This window comes from Chiloscyllium plagiosum, unplaced genomic scaffold (assembly GCF_037043375.1).
Source record: "Chiloscyllium plagiosum isolate Xiang-an unplaced genomic scaffold, Cpla_swu_hap1 HiC_scaffold_13, whole genome shotgun sequence".
NCBI classification, from domain to species: Eukaryota; Metazoa; Chordata; class Chondrichthyes; order Orectolobiformes; family Hemiscylliidae; genus Chiloscyllium; species Chiloscyllium plagiosum.
This window is the reverse complement of record NW_028270151.1, coordinates 48,433,601-48,451,019: the sequence shown is the minus strand read 5'-3', so window position 1 is coordinate 48,451,019 and position 17,419 is coordinate 48,433,601. Positions and strand designations below refer to the sequence as shown.

Below are 17,419 nucleotides of genomic sequence, written 5' to 3'. Positions count from 1 at the left end.
CCACAAGGTATCTGGTAGAGTGTCAAGCATTGCTGCAGCCTGTGGATGGTCTGTTTTCTCTCTGTCATGAAACCTTTCAATCTGCCTATGTTCCAGCAGTACCTTGTCGGTTGTCCTGTACATAATTCTAGAGGCTTCCTCTGATGGTGAATATTGTAAACCGGGTAGCTGAGTCCAAATCCAATCAGTTAGCGCCATCAAACGTTTGGACATAGGTCCCAGATCCTTGGCCTGATATTTAGCATGCACGGCCAATGTGAGATGAGGTATAGCTTCTTCATACATCTCATACCATTCCAACTGTTCTGCAGTCAGTTCAACAACACCCGCCACACCTTCTTTCCCTATCAGAATACAACTAAAGGAAATATCCCATTGAGTCCCTTCTAAATGCTGATAGAATGCTTTAGGACTGAAACATGCGTTTGGAACAGTGTATCATCCTCAGTCACATGCTGATAGATGTCATTATCATCTCTATCATAATACAGGGTAACATGAACGGGATCTGCAGGAGGAGCATAGGGATGCAGCATCTGAACCCAGGGTCGCCATTGGCTGTATAAAGACTGTATACCGTTGTTCTACCTGTTTTCAGGTTCGAGGAGTCCCCAGTTTATATCTGCCCACTGCCCTTCTGCCATTGGTGATGTGTCCGGTGATAGCATCATTTGGGATCCAGAGTGAATCATTGTCATAGAACAGTTGACAGAATAGCCATTTGGAAAGGTCACTACCAGCCTGTCTAGTCCGCACAGAACCGAGACCCCACATCTCACCAGCAAGTCACGACCCATCAGATTCATAGGGCATGCAGGTGATGAAATATACCGGTGACGAAAGGTCTGTCTGGCCACTGATGTGATCAGTGGCGATGTCAAAGGCAGATTTTCTGGTTTACCCGAGAACCCTACTAACTGGACGCTGGAGGATGACATAGTTGACCGAGGTATATCACAAGTGATGGTAGAAAATCTTGCACCCGTGTCAACCAAAAAAGACAGATTCTTGTCCATTACCCTCATTTGCATATAGGGGTCTGCCAACCCACATGTCCCTGGATTCTCGGGCCCCGTCAATATTCGTACCCCTGCCCTTCCGGCATAGTCTGGGGGTACTGTCCTTGCACCGGGGCTGCAGCTGCATTTGGGACTTGATAAGGCTGAACAGCCTGTTGAAAAGGAGGCTGACTTGAGCGGACATACTGTCCTCGGATCAATCCCTGACCTCCCTGGGGTCCCCACAGCATGGGACAATTCCGTCTCCAATGCCTGGGCTGGCCACATTCAAAACAGGTGTTGGGTGGCTGACCTCTTGGTGCTCCGCGGCCCCTCCCTCTACCACGCATTCCTCCTGAAACACCTATAGGCTTGCCCCCATAGTGAGAGTAGGGAGGCATCCAATCAGGTGTTGGGTCCAGACTGAGCAGGTTGTTTTGTGGCGACGGCCGCTGAACCATCTGATTAGTCGTCTTTTGGGAGGCCTTCCTTGTATCATTAGCCTTCCTTCTAGCCTCATCGAGCTGTAACTTCAGCAACTGCACTTGAGCTGACTCGTTGCTCTGTTTATCTTCATCCTGTTTTGTCCTGTAACGCTTCATGTGGTGCGTCAATTGTTTCTCCCATTGTTCTGTAGAACAACCTGGGATATCAGGATTACTCTCCATTGCCTCTTTTACTTCCTTAGGTATCCCTGCCATAAATGCATTCCTAAATAACGTGGTCTGTAGCTGACCCGACCCTGGATGGGTCCCTGCAGTATCTGTCCACGTGCCCTTACACCTAGCTAAAAAGGCAGGCATATCCTCACCCTCCTTCATTGTGAAGGTGAGTGAGTGCATCGCTCCTGGTGGAATCGGAAATCTATCCCTCATTGCCCTTCCCACACAGGTGGCATGCTGCACAAACGGTTCCGAATCAGGTAGTAAGGTGGTCCCCGCAGACGCTTCAATCTGCTGTATTTCCCACATATTCAATTGCTTGCCCAACAATGCTCTCCAATCGCCCATAGCTAACTTGTACCCTAGTGTATATTGGCAAGATTTTGTCATCCAAGGCCCACCTTCCTCCATGGGTGGGGGCATTTTATCCAGGATGCAGTTCATGTCAGTAAATGTGAAGGGCTGATAAACATCCCCCAAATAAGAGCCTCTGTAAATTAATGGCATTTGGTGGTGTTGATACTGTGCGGGTTGTCGTAATGTGTCTCTGTGACGCAGGTTGTAACTTGGTTCAGGTCGGGGCTGCATTGGAGGGCCATGTTCGGTATGCATTGTGAGTGAGCCTTTCAAAGTGACGGGGTAGGTGTGTGGATCATCCTCTGTCAGGGATTCTTCGTCCTCAATATCTGTACTATTTTCAGACTCTTCCCCCCCCCATCCAATTTGTCTCTATCTCGTTCTTCCCTCAAATCTCTCCTTCTTCTGTCTGAGAACCCGTCATCTAGTAACTGACCTGAACTATGTAATCTTCCCCTTCTTTCGCCCTCAACACTATATGGTGTTGAGTGAGCATCTGGCTGTTCCAATAATGAATGTCTCCCTTGTTTCGGCTGTTCTTTGTTTCTGCTGTGTGTCATTATCACCCTGCTTGCCTCCTCCGCTTCTTTAACTCTCTGTTCAGCTTCTCGTGTTAGTTTTTCTACCTTTCTAATGCATTCTTCTACTGCTTCTGCCAGTCTCTCTTTTACTGCTTCGTACTCTCTTGTTCCTACTTCTTGCACATCCAACACCCCTTCTTGAACATACATAGGTGGCATTTGTGTTACAGGATATGGGGGCGGTGGTTGTACCCCAGGCAGTTTAGGATATAATGACGCGGATGGTCGTGGCTTTTCTGTCTCCTTCGCCAGTTTTGTCTTAGAGGTACCACCCATCCTCTGTTGTAATGTTTCTACCGCCAACAGGCTAACGTCATGTTGTGCAGATGAATCCTCCTCTCTTCTTTCTCCTCGCCTTCTTTTGTCCACTTTCTTCAAACTAATATTGACCCTTTCTTTCCCTTCATGTGCTCTTCAACTTCTAATTTAGCTTGCTCTTCTGCTTTTCCTAAAAACGGTGACAATTTCTCCCTCTCCTCATCTTTAGGGACGTTACCCTGTTGTTGTAATTCGACCCAAATCTTATCATATTTCTCCATCATTGTGTTTTGTTTGTCCTTTGCAAGTCCACTAACTAACTGACTTCTAGCTTTACCCCACTGCTGTTTTACGGGCAACATTAAGTCAAAAGAACATCCTCCGTATTCCTCACACTCTTTATCAAATTCCCCTTCCATTTTACGTATTTTTGTTTTAATCCTCCCGTCTAGCAGTCAATTGGTTTGGATATAATATAACTGCGCAACTAACCCAATCAGAGACAAATCCGGTGGCCAGCCAGTTTGTATGGAGTACAACCGAGCAACTGACCCTTTCAGCGAGATTTATCAGCAGTGTCGCTGTTGTCACCGTTAGGTTTCCACTGCCAACTCTCTCTCGCTGAGACACCACCGTCCCTGTCTTCAAAACACTACTGGCTTTTCTGCCACCCTCCGTACATTCCTCAATACAAGCTTTAAAACATACAACACAATCACACACCACAATTTGTGAGCGTTGCTTTTATGAGATCCTGCTCAATGGACTTTAAACCTCCTCACATTTACGTACCTTGTTGCTTTTATGGGAACTCTAACCCCAAGGGACTTTAAACCTGTACGTATCAAACTTTGTTGCTTTTATGGGGACTCTAACCCCAAGGGACTTTAAACCCGTACGTACCTTACTGCTTTTATGGGGACTCTAACCCCAAGGGACTTTAAACCTATATGTACTATATCAATACTTTATCCACTTACTATTACTAGGACACTTGCAGTATAATGACAACAATCAATTTAGTATTTCCAATTGCAGAACTTCGATATAAACAGGCATCTGCTCACCTTTTTTTATGTGGCGCCACTTGTTGTTGTCATCAGACGTCAGTTGTCCATTGTTTCTATTTTTCTCTCTTTTCCGTCACTTCTCCGTCTTCATCATGTTGGGGTCACCAAATTGTCGGACTTTGGCTCAATCTACCAACTTACTTTCTTCTATATGTGAGCCAAGTCCTGCGTGTTCTTTAAATGAAGCAATAGGAGAAGATATTCGGTCTCACACTTTTAGTTTATTTTAGCAATAAGTGGATAAAGCATTCAGAGCTCTGGGTCTAGACCTTTTCTGTCCCTGACAAACTATACAGTGTGTCAGTTCAGAAAATCCCACACCCTTCTGTCCCTGACCCAGTCTTTTTATATAATAAAAAATGTCATGCAGTCACTGAGGTGGGATTATCTTCTGATTGGCTGTTGATCTGACTCCATTTTCTGCCTCCTTGCATTCCTGGATGTCCGACCCCACGTGACCTTGTTTTGCCCATGAAACAGAGTACCACATGACCCTGTTTTGCAATGGAGGACCATGTGACCTTGTTTTGCCCGCGAAACGGAGGACCACGTGACCTCCTTGCACGCCTCCGGCGCGTGAAACAGAGCATCACGTGACCCTGTTTTGCAACGGAGCGGAGCACCACGTGACCTTGTTCTGCGCGCGCGCATAACGGAGCATCCCCAAAGGCTTCCGAATGCCGAGTATATTTACAGTTGCAGCCAGCCATATATTTACAAGTAAGCCATATATTTACGTCTGTAGATTGTGAAGGATCAAAATGGCCTTTAGTACAGTGATATGTACTTCTTGTCAGATGTGGGAGTTTAAAGAGAGATTAAGGGTTACTGCGGATTATATCTGTATAAATGCTGTTGGATGCGAATCTTATCAGATTGAATGAATCGATTGGAGAGACAGTTAGAAGCAATGAGGAATTTGCAACAGCAACAGTATGTGATGGATGGCAGTAAAAGGAAGGGGGGAAAGTCTCAGATACAGTCACATAGATGGGTTAACTCCAGGAAGGGTAAGAGAGGTAGTCTTTTGTGGCTATACCTGTTTCAAGTAGGTGTGCTGATTTGGAAAATGTAGGGGGTGATGGATTCTCAGGTGGGGGTAGGGGTGTTGGTGGTGAGTGGCGAGTGGCGTTTTTGATAAGGGATAGCATTACAGCTGTGCTGAGGGAGGATATTCCAGGAAATACATCCAGGGAAATTATTTGGGTGGAACTGAGAAATAAGAAAGGGATGATCACCTTATTGGGATTGTATTATAGATCTCCCAAAAGTCAGAGGGAAATTGAGAAACAAACTTGTAAGGAGATCTCAGCTATCTGTAAGAAAAATAGGGTGGGATTTTAACTTTCCAAACATAGACTGGGACTGCCATAGTGTTAAAGATTTAGATGGAGAGGAATTTGTTAAGTGTGTACAAGACAATTTTCTGATTCAGTATGTGGATGTACCTATTAGAGAAGGTGCAAAACTTGACCTACTCTTGGGAAATAAGGCAGGGCAGGTGACTGAGGTGTCAGTGGGGGAGCACCTTGGGCCCAGTGACCATAATTCTATTAGATTTAAAAAAGTGATGGAAAATGACAGACCGGATCTAAAAGTTGAAGTTCTAAATTGGAGAAAGGCCAATTTTGACGGTATTAGGCAAGAACTTTCAAAAGCTGATTGGGGACAGATGTTCGCAGGTAAAGGGACAGCTGGAAAATGGGAAGCCTTCAGAAATGAGATAACGAGAATCCAGAAAAGTATATTCCTGTCAGGGTGAAAGGAAAGGCTGGTAGGTATAGGGAATGCTGGATGACTAAAGAAATTGAGGGTTTGGTTAAGACAGGATAGATCAAGTGAATCCTTAGAAGAGTATAAAGGAAGTAGGAGTATACTTAAGAGGGAAATCAAGAGGGCAAAAAGGGGACATGAGATACTTTGGTAAATAGAATTAAGGAGAATCCAAAGGGTTTTTACAAATACATTAAGGACAAAAGGGTAACTAGGGAGAGAATAGGGCCCCTCAAAGATCAGCAAGGTGGCCTTTGTGTGGAGCCGCAGAAAATGGGGGAGATACTAAATGAGTATTTTGCATCAGTATTTACTGTGGAAAAGGATATGGAAGATATAGACTGTAGGGAAATAGATGGTGACATCTTACAAAATGTCCAGATTACAGAGGAGGAAGTGCTGGATGTCTTGAAACGGTTAAAAGTGGATAAATCCCAGGACCTGATCAGGTGTACCCGAGAACTCTGTGGGAAGCTAGAGAAGTGATTGCTGGGCCTCTTGCTGAGATATTTGTATCATCGATAGTCACAGGTGAGGTGCTGGAAGACTGGAGGTTGACAAACGTGGTGCCACTGTTTAAGAAGGGTGGTAACGACAAGCCAGAGAACTATAAACCGGGGAGCCTGACCTCGGTGGTGGGCAAGTTGTTGGAGGGAATCCTGACGGACAGGATGTACATGTATTTGGAAAGGCAGGGACTCATTAGGGATAGTCAACATGGCTTTGTGCGTGGGAAAGTTTTTTGAAGAAGTAACAAAGAAGATTGATGAGGGCAGAGTGGTAGATTTGATATATATGAACTTCAGCAAGGCGTTTGACATGGTTCCTCATGGGAGACTGATTAGCAAGGTTAGATCTCATGGAATACAGGGAGAACTAGCCATTTGGATACAGAACTGGCTCAAAGGTAGAAGACAGAGGGTGGTGGTGGAGGGTTGTTTTTCAGACTGGAGGCCTGTGACCAGTGGAGTGTCACAAGGATCGGTGCTGGGTCCTCTACCTTTTGTCATTTACATAAATGATTCGGATGTGAGCATAAGAGGTACAGTTAGTAAATTTGCAGATGACACCAAAATTGGAGGTGTAGTGGACAGCGAAGAGGGTTACCTCAGATTACAACAGGATCTTGACCAGATGGGCCAATGGGCTGAGAAGTGGCAGATGGAGTTTAATTCATATAAATGCGAGGTGCTGCATTTTGGGAAAGCAAATCTTAGCAGGACTTATACACTTAATGGTAAGGTCCTAGGGAGTGTTGCTGCACAAAGAGACCTTGGAGTACAGGTTCATAGCTCCTTGAAAGTGGAATCACAAGTAGCTAGGATAGTGAAGAAGGTGTTTGGTATGCTTTCTTTTATTGGTCAGAGTATTGAGTACAGGCTTTGGGAGGATATGTTGCGGCTGTACAGGACATTGGTTCGGCCACTGTTGGAATATTGTGTGCAGTTCTGGTGTCCTTCCTATTGCATAGATGTTGTGAAACTTGAAAGGGTTCAGAAAAGATTTACAAAGATGTTGCCAGGGTTGGAGGATTTGAGCCATACGGAGAGGCTGAACAGGCTGGGGCTCTTTTCCCTGGAGCATCAGAGGCTGAGGGGTGACCTTGTAGAGGTTTACAAAATTATGAGGGGCATGGATAAGGTAAATGGGCAAAGTCTTTTCCCTGGGGTTGGGGAGTCCAGAACTAGAGGGAATAGGTTTAGGGTGAGAAGGGAAAGATATAAAAGAGACCTAAGGGGCAACTCTTTCATGCAGAGGGTGGTACGTGTATGGAATGAGCTGCCAGAGGAAGTGGTGGATGCTGGTACAATTGCAAAATTTAAGAGGCATTTGGAAGGGTCTATGTATAGGAAGGGTTTGGAGGGATATGGGCCGGGTGCTGACATGTGGGACTAGATTGGGTTGGGATATCTGATCGGCATGGATGGGTTGGACCGAAGGGCTTGTTTCCGTGCTGTACATTTCTATGATTCTATGACTCTAAGAGCTGAACATGCAGTTGAGCCAAGTCCCCAAATATTGTCACATGACCACAGGCTCTCTGTAGTGCTGGACTCAGCTGTGTGAGGTGATTGTTCTGTATTTTATATCTTAGTTTAGCTCTAAATGAATGCACCAGAATGTACCTCAGTTTTATTTGCATAACACAAGAACACTGATATATTGCACAATCAGGGTTCGTTTGCTTTATAAAAAAGACAAAGAACAAACCAGCCTTAAAACTTGAAGGTCAAGGGGATCAGCAGCAAACAAAATAAAACAATAAAATAAGATTTTTTTTGTGAACAGTATCTCCAAGTTGATCAGGTTTGTGCAGGTAGCCAGCTGATTCAAATCCCCCTATATGTAAAGATTATTTCAGATTCGAATGGTCTAAGTCCAAGATTTACAACAATTGTACCCAGACATTTTGATGCCATGGGAAGTTCCAAAGCTGATAACATATTGCACCTCAGGTGATACAATTCTATCAATCAGCCCCTTTCATTCCTGATGAAGGGCTTTTGCCTGAAACATCGATTTTCCCGTTCCTCTGATGCTGCCTGGTCTGCTGTGCTTTTCCAGCACCGCTCTAATCTAGACTCTGATTTCCAGCATCTGCAGTCCTCACTTTTGCCTCTCAGAAATTGCAGCATTCACATGCAAGAAAGTATGAGCTGAATGACACCGAATACAATGGAATCATATATTCCATGAAACACACCACAAAGATCTTCATAGTTCAAGGATGATACAATTGGTGTGTCTTCATCCCAAATCTCTAAACTGCCCTTGAAAGAGATGCCCATAAGACTCCAAAACTAGATGAATTATATCCCAAACTCACCAGAGCAAAATTCTTCACATGTGGATATTGGTTTGTACACATTCCCAGAGAATCTCAGGTAATCACTACATTCAAGCCAACCTTGGGAAAATATTGTTTCCCAGATTACCTTTTGATTTATCTGTTGGTCCAGATCAGTTTAAATAGCATAGCATCAGAATTACAGAAAATATGCTGGCATATCTGTAGGTTGCTGAATGGCTCCTGATTTATGCAAAATCAAAGATGTAAAATAAAAGTCTCCCTCATGACTCAAAGCAGAGAATCAGAGACACCTTGTATTCTTCAATTTCTTGGCACCATACACAATGAACTTTTCAACAAAGCATCATCATTGAGAGAGCTAAAGAAAGATGTGTCGTGCATATGGCAGAAGGACCATCAACATACAGCTGAGTCTCTCAAACAAAACATGTCAGCAGCAAACAGCACTCTGCAGTACCATAGCCAAAAAAAGCATCAACTTTCAGGATTCTGGCTATGTGGAAAGGGCTAGAACTGTACACAATGCAAAATGGAAAACCAATTGTATTTGAATCTAATCATCTAACACAATTTCTTGCGCTGGCATTACTAATCTCAAGATTCCATACTTACCTGTATGGTAAGCAGTTCACTGTGGAAACCAATCAGAAACCATTGGAAATGATTTTCCACAAACGGTTGACAAATGCATGATGTAGACTACAATGACTTCTGGAAAAAGTGCAGGGATGTGACTTTGCTGACTACTACAAATCTGATACTAAAATGATCATCTCAGATACACTGAGCAAGCTGCCAAACTTGAACAAGAATGCATCTACAATTGCTAGCATGACCATTGAGGTGGGAGATTTTCTGTTGCATTGTGGACAGCATACACATGACTAGCTTCAATCAGAAACATTTCACAATTCATTGCTAAAGATACTGGAAAATTATCATTGAAGGGTAGCTTGCTAAAATAAAAGAGGCATCAGGCACTCTGTGAATTATGGGCCTTACAGAGATAAGCTCAGAGAGACATTACTTTCAAAGGAAAATAAGTACTTGTATCTGAAGCTTTCCACCAGTCTGTACTGTTGCAAGTACACCATGTTAATAGGGCATGGAGCAGACTGGGTGACCAGCACGCGATAGTGTCTACAGGCCAGAGATTAATGGTGACATTGAAATGTTAGTGAGGATGTGTGAGGCATGAGCTACCTGTAAGAGTAATGTGGTGAACCTTTGTACCTTTCAACATTCTCAGTCCCACAAAAGGAAACACATGAAACATGCCTCAACTACCACCCAGTGGCTCTGACCTCCATAATCATGAAGTGCTTCAAGAGGCTGGTCATGGCCCACATCAACTCTCGCCTCCCAGCCTGCCTCAATTCCCTTCAATTTGTATACTGATAAAATAGGTCCACAGAAGACGTCATTTCCATAGCCCTGCACCTTCCCTGGAACATCAGGATAACAAGGACACCTACGTCTGGCTCCTGGTTATCGACTACAGCTCCACCTTCAACATCATAATCCCTATCAGACTGATTTCAAAACTCTGCGACCTAGGTCTTGGCTCTGCCCTCTGCAATTGGATTCTGAGCTTCGTAACCCACAGACTGTAACTGTTGAAGATTAGACAACGGTACCTTCTCCATGATAATCCTCAACACCAGCACTCCATAAGAATGCATTCTCAACCCCCTACTGTACTCCCTGTACACCCATGACTGTGTAGCCAAATTCTGTATGAATGCCATCTACAAGTTTGCTGACAACACCACTGTGGTATGCCAGATATTAAACAACGATGAGTCAAAATACAGGAAGGAGATGGAGAGATTGGTGATGTGGCGCGCTGATAACAATTTCTCTCTCACTGTTGGCAAAACAAAAGAACTGATCATTGACTTCAGGAAGAAAGGAGGACATGTTCCACCTACATCAATGGAGCTGAAGTGCAGAGGGTCGAGATCATCAAGTTCCTAGGAGTGACAATAACTAACAATCTGAGCAGAAGTGAGTACTGCAGATACTGGAGATTAGAGTCAAGATTAGAGTGGTGCTGGAAAAGCACAGCAGGTCAGGCAGCATCCGAGGAGCAGAAAAATCGTTGTTTTGGGCAAAAGCCCTTCAATCAGGCTTTTGTCCGAAACATCAATTTTCTTGCTCTTCAGATGCTGCCTGACCTGCTCTGCTTTTCCAGCACCACTCTGATCTTGACAATAACCAACAATCTGTCCTTGACCTCCCATGTAGATGCGACAGTCAAGAAGGCACAACACCTCTTCTTCCTCAGGCAGCTTAGGAAATTCAACACGTCAATAAGGATCCTCACTAACTTCTACAGATGCACCACATGAAGCATACTGTCCGGGTGCATGATGGCCTGGGACAGCAATTGCTCTGCCCAGGACTGTAAAAGTTGTGCACACAGCTCAGACAGAAGCTAATCTCCTATTCATGGACTCCATTTACATTTCTCGTTGCTGCAGAAAGGCTGCCAACATCAAAGACCCCTCCCACCCCAGTAACTCACTCTTCAATCTCTTCCATCAGGCAGAAGATACAGAAGCTTGAACATACGTACCAACAGGTTCAAGAACTTCTTCCCTGCTGTTATTAGACTGTTGAATGGACCTCTCTAACTTCAAATAATGCTGATCTTCCTAATGTTGACCTTGCTTTGTGCACTCCTTGTGCAGCCATAAGTTTGCATGCCTCACGCATATATAGAACAGTACAGAGCAGAACAGGCCCTTCAGTCTTCGATGTTGCACCAACCTGTGAACTAATCTAAGCCCATTCCCCCTACACTATCCCATCATCATCTATATGCTTACCTAAATGCCCCTAATGTGGCGGAGTTAACTACATTGACATTCCACGCCTTTACCACTCTCTGAGTAAAGAACCTGCCTCTGACATCTGTTTTAAAGCTATCGCCCCTCAATTTGCAGCTATGCCCCCTCGTACAAGCTGACATCATCATCCTTGGAAAAAAACTCTCACTGTCGACTCTATCTAATCTACTGATCATCTTGTGTTTCTCTATTAAATCCCATTTTAGCTGCCTTCTCTCCAATGACAACAGACCAAAGTCCGTCAGCCCTTCCTCATAAGACCTTCCCTGTAGACCTGGAAACATCCTGGTAAATCTCCTCTGCAACTTTTCCAATGCTTCCACATCCTTCCTGTAATGGGGCGACCTGTACACAATATTCCAAGTGAGGCCGTGCTAGCATTTTGTTCAATTGCAGCATGACATCATGACTCTGGAACTCAGTCCCTCTACCAATAAAACCTAACACACCGTATGCCTTATTAATAGCACTATCAACCTGGGTGGCAACTTTCAGGGATCTATGTACATAGACACCAAGTATCTAAGCACCCTATGATCTGTACGTCTTTGCTTGCTATGGTCTGCCTATACAGCTTGCAAAACAAAGCTTTTCAATGTACTTAGGTACATGTGACTACAATAAATCTAAATCAAACAAATATTGCCACTGATCTATTTACTATGAATGGAGAGGACTTCATCTTAGTCACTGATAAATTTTCTCTGAACTTCCTATTGTCAGACATGTAAAAACTACTTCATATGTCTGCCATGATCAAACTTGGAGTCCTGTATTCAGTTTGCTAGGTGCACCTGAAGTAATAATTTCTGACAGTGGGCTGCAGTGCACAGGCACACCTTTCAGGAATACATCTGCCAAATGTGATGTTGAACCATGTGACGTTTTTATACAATTTTATGTCAGGTCTTGCCATGTGAATGGGTCAAACCATTAAATTATTCATCCTGAAGAGTAGAACAATAAAACAAAATTTTTGTCATAACACCTCAGAGGTACACCTCTGGCTGTGAGGTCACCAACAGCAGATTATAACGTATAGAAGTATGCAAGTAAAAAATAATGTTGCCAAGCCACTGACTATCCAAATTCTTCAACATTTATATCAACAAACAAGGGAGGATGAAAATGGTGTATGACCGACATGCAGTTGAGGCACCATGTCACCGACACATAGGTCAAAAGATCAGTGCCACATGCCACATACCACATAGTGAGTACGTGATGACATGCAGAACTTTCCAAAGTTCACAGAGAGTCGAAATCTTATGAAACCATGGCACCTAATGGAGCACCACTGAGGAGGAACAGAATTCCGCAAAGGGAAGTGTACACTATGCAAACTGTGCAGAATGAACATGCAAGAACGTAGCCAGATGATGACATTGAGATGGAAAACCAGGACAGCAATCCAGGACATTAACCCTTCTGCAGATTCAAAACAGCTAAAAGCAACATCTCTAACTTCCAGAAGGTTAGATACAACGTTCCCTCTCTTCTCTCCAAGCTTCTGTGCATGCCGACCGGCATCCACAAGCTGGAAGCCACAGTCACACACGGATCTCAGAGGCCTGTGCAGCCAGGAACAAGATTGGAGGGAACTCTGCTTAGATCATAATAAGATTAGAAAGAGCTTTCAAATTGCTGAAATGATACATGGAGTCTTATGTGCTCACTAAACCCACCAGAGAACTTCAAGTAAGTGGAATTCATGTACCCAATTGTGTTACATTTAGATAACTCAGAAATATTACATGCATGCGTGTGACGTAATAATATTCTTGAGTTTGGTATTTTGCACTACCCCCTACTTGTGCAAATTTCACTGGTTTGTTCATCAGAAGTTCCTCCAAAGCACGTCCTTCTTGTCTCTATCTCTCTCTATGCTGAGAGAAATGTTCTGAAAAGCTTGATTATGACCAAGTTTTTGGTAATCTATTAATCTTCTACCATAATGATGGATCCAATCCATTTCTACTGTTTTTTCTTTTATATTCATTCTTGATGCATGGAAGTTGCTAATATTTATCTTATTTCCTTTGAGAAAGTGGTTGTGAGCTGCTGCCTTGAACTGCATTAGTCAACATTGGATAGATACACATACATTGCAGCTATTGTGTGTGAAGTTTGTGTTGTATCTCTAAAATATTGCCATTGTGTTTTAATTTCTTTGAATTTGGGCTCAGGATAGTCTGCCTCTCCTAAAGGGATGAGACTTCATTAAATGGTGAAGTTGAGTCTTGATCTAATCAGGACACTTGAAGCATTCGAACAATGATCTTGACCTCTTAACTTTTGAGTCTGATGAAGTTTTTCTTTGTGATGGTGAAGAGTAAGTAGGTGGATGGGATTTCCTTGAACATACCCATTTGTTTGTGCCTATTTGTGAAATTCATGAGCATTCTGAACGATGATATAAACAGTTACTTTTTTCAAAGGTAGTATTTTAATTGAGAAAATCTGAACAGCAAGTAACTTGTGCATATTTGACTTTATTTTAAATAACTTATCATGTTCTGTACATATCAGAAATCCTCACATGCTACACTGGCAGTCTTATTTTGTGCAAATGCCAGTATGAAGCCTCAAGAAGTATTTGTACATTTGTATTACCTGCAAATAGTTTCACACCCTAGTGATTTCATCACTCAATGTACAATGGGGTCAAAGTCCCTCAGAACTAGACAGTTCATTTCTTACAAATAGTTCCCAAATGGAAACAAATTGTTTCGGAAAAAAGTTATCAATTGCTGCTAGCATAATCATGCTACTAAATTCATATTAAACAATATAAGGGCATTGAGAAAAATACTGTGTGGTTATGATCCTGGTTTTAAGAACCAAAAATGTTTACATAAATAGTTTCTGTATATTATCAAAACATACTTATAAATAGGCAAACAGAGGTGTGAATTAATGCAAATGAGAATTTACTTTCAATGAAGAATGGGGTAAATTTCCTTTGTGCTTTTGGTATAATAAAATCATAAAAGCTTTGCTAAAATATAGGTTAATCCTTTTGCTACACCATGTGTGAGAGAATATTTTCCACTCTCGTAGCTAACTATATTGTAGAGCATTATTACTTTATAATTCATGCATTTAATGTCATCCATGGTGCTTTTGACAAACTCATGCAGATGTACATTTTCAAACAGAGCCACCAATAATTTATAATTATCAGAAATAAAGTTGACCTACCAATAAGAATTTCTATAAGATTAAATTATTACATTTGGATGCAATTCTCAAAAATTTTAAGAAGTTTTAATCTATGTTTGCTAGATGACTCAAAACACCAGATAATTGTTGCTAGACGAAAGTAGATTTTCAATGTGCTGCTAAAGCAATAATAGAAGTGCTTGAATACTGGATACCTTAGCATTAATGTTGTTTCATGTGTGTTAAAAGCAGCAGAGGATAAAGTGTGCAAGTATTCACAATGTACTGACATTTATGTCACTTTCTATCCCATTGGCAATTCTATGGGTTTGTTGAAATGTTCTCTAGAATAAGTTTAAGTATTTGAAGTATGCTCTATTTTGTTAAAATGGCTGTGAACTTTGCAGTATTTCTTGAAGTCCATTGTCATGTTGAAAACATTTGGGAGTTCCACAGTTTTCCAACAGAAACAATTGTTTTATCAGCTTAGCCAAGTTTTCAATTAGTAGCAATGAAAATGCAGTTTGAATAGTATTAAGTCTACTAAAACATCTCTGCTGGTAAATTTTAAAGATATGAAATTCCTATTGATTTTTAGTACAACTGCAAGATGTATTTCACGCTATTCAACAGTTGATTAGCTATTTATCCCTCACCTCATGCACTAACATTACATTGAATATGTTGTAAACCACATCATATTTAAGGAAAAACAACATCTGTAAAATAAAAGATTATGGAACACAAAGAAAAGAAGAATTGTCTTTCAAAGCCTAATGGTAACATTTTTGCATGCTAGGAATGTAGTTAGGTAATCCAAAACCACAACAGTGTTTTTCTCTCCCTATATTTATAGGAAATATATTTTCTGAATGGTGCAGCTTAAATACATACGTATAATGGCCAAATTCATTCAGTGCAATGCAGCATTTTAATTCTATTACAGCACGATATTCCTAAAGAACTTGTTACTGGCATAGAAATTGTTTTGGAATACAACGTGCTTCATAACATATTGATATTAAATTACTTCCCTTTTGCATGCTTTCTTTTGAATAACAAAACCTAAATTTTCAGGGTTTATTCAGTTTTGAATCCTTGCTTGCAGATTTAGCAGCTCATTCTGCTTTATCCAGACAATTTTGCATTTCTGGTGTACTCTTTTGGTTTCAGTTATAACTGAGTTTAAATCCTGTGACATTTTAAGCCTGGTACAAAATATGAAAAATTTGCAGTGGCTTTGTTGAAAATTTTGCAAAATTATAAAGATGATAGATAAATTGAAACAATAAGTCATTTTATAGATGAGTATCGAAACTAAATCACAAAATAATTAAAATGAAATAAAATTTAACTGCTTTCATATTTAGTCGTATTCTAGTCTGGATTCAATAGAAAATTTATTTTACTATCTTAATCTTTAAAAAGTTGACTTTTAACATACAGTATCCTTTTGGGTAGCCAAAGAGTAACCCAAATAGGAGAAAACCAATTCAAACTTATACATCAGTTTTAAATCTTTTGGACAGAAGTAAAAATATTCTACAATAAGGGAAAGACCTAGAGAAATTTAATAGAACTGTGTTGATGCAGAAATATATTCCTTACAGCTTAATGAATGTACTTTTTGTAAATAACAGTATGCTTTAAGGAATATCATTAACTTTACTGTGTGTCTATGCTCTCACACTCTCTATCTTTTTTTTCACCCCAGCAGAAGTTGTGTCTCATCACTTCAGAATTATCATATAATATAGGTGGGCTTGTCAACACCTGTGATGAAAAATGCAATCACCTGCAGGTTTGGTGAGAGGGGAAATGTAACAAAAGTCAAAGGTGTGGAGTAATAGAAAACAATCTTCATTATTGTTATCAAATAAAACTAATTAATGTTCAAGTTTTCTTTCCCTGAACTTATTGTAAAATTGAAGTGTTACAAATAAGATTTAAATGGTGTTACAAGGACGGCATGCAAATTCCTGATGTGTTTCTATCCAGCTAACTTCCACTTTCTGCAACAAAGCTTCGGTTGAGTTACTGTCTAGATAGTTAAGTAACAAATCTTGGTTGAACTGAGTTGTTGTTCTGTAGATTGGATGCAGGTAAGACTTCAATGTTCAAATTTATACCATATAAGTACATTCGATATGAAATGTTCACTTGATCTATCGATTCTTTAATTCATTCTATATTGAGGTCTACTTCAAATTTTAGCCTTCATTGAGAGGGGATGTTCTGATCATATTCAACATCTTAATTAAAGTGCATTACTTCCCAACTCGCAAGTGGGGAAAACAGTTACAATGATAAGTTTCAATGATCACAATGACTCGTGCACTGTTTATACATTCTAAATGAGGAAAAAAAGCATTATCTCACTTTATCAAATGTATGAAACATTGTTATAATTGTCATTTATCTTTTAAATACTCTCACCTAAAAAGTATACTGTATCTTAAAATAATAATTGGCTGTGAACAACACATTTTTGATTGAATTTTGATTAAATCCAATTTGTCTATTTTAAGAAAATGACTGTAAAACCATTGGATACCATTTAGGAATGGTCAAGTACTCCCCATGAAAATTCTGAAGTAAACTTAACTGTAAAAATCCTGATACAGACAGCAAACTTTATATTTACATGGAAATCCCTACCATATATATCCTTAAATGTTGAATGTAAATCAGTCCATATTAAAGGCTTTCAGTAAGGTATCAAGGTCTCCTACATGTGCTGCTTGAAAGAGTTCAGGCTGGTCCATCAGAGAAAGCGCTATCCTGACAGCTGTCCAGATACTGCCTGAAATGAATTGATGGCAGAATTGTGTGCTTCGACTCTTCCTCTGTAAGTTCAAGGCTGTAAGGAAGTTGCTGACAGCTTCTCTGTTTGA

General features: G+C 41.1%; 1 protein-coding gene across 6 annotated transcripts in view; it reads right to left on the bottom strand.

The window, feature by feature from the left end:
* Positions 1-13,800: 13,800 nt before the first annotated feature.
* The window catches only part of pex5la (peroxisomal biogenesis factor 5-like a), a 166,234-nt gene continuing 162,615 nt past the window's right edge, over positions 13,801-17,419 (bottom strand). For all 6 annotated transcript variants that reach the window (XM_043702242.2, XM_087993569.1, XM_087993570.1 and 3 more), the window contains one exon: positions 13,801-17,411. In XM_043702242.2, coding sequence (XP_043558177.1) covers positions 17,213-17,411 — 199 coding nt within the window. In that variant the 3' untranslated portion in view covers positions 13,801-17,212. The remainder of the gene's footprint in view (positions 17,412-17,419) is intronic.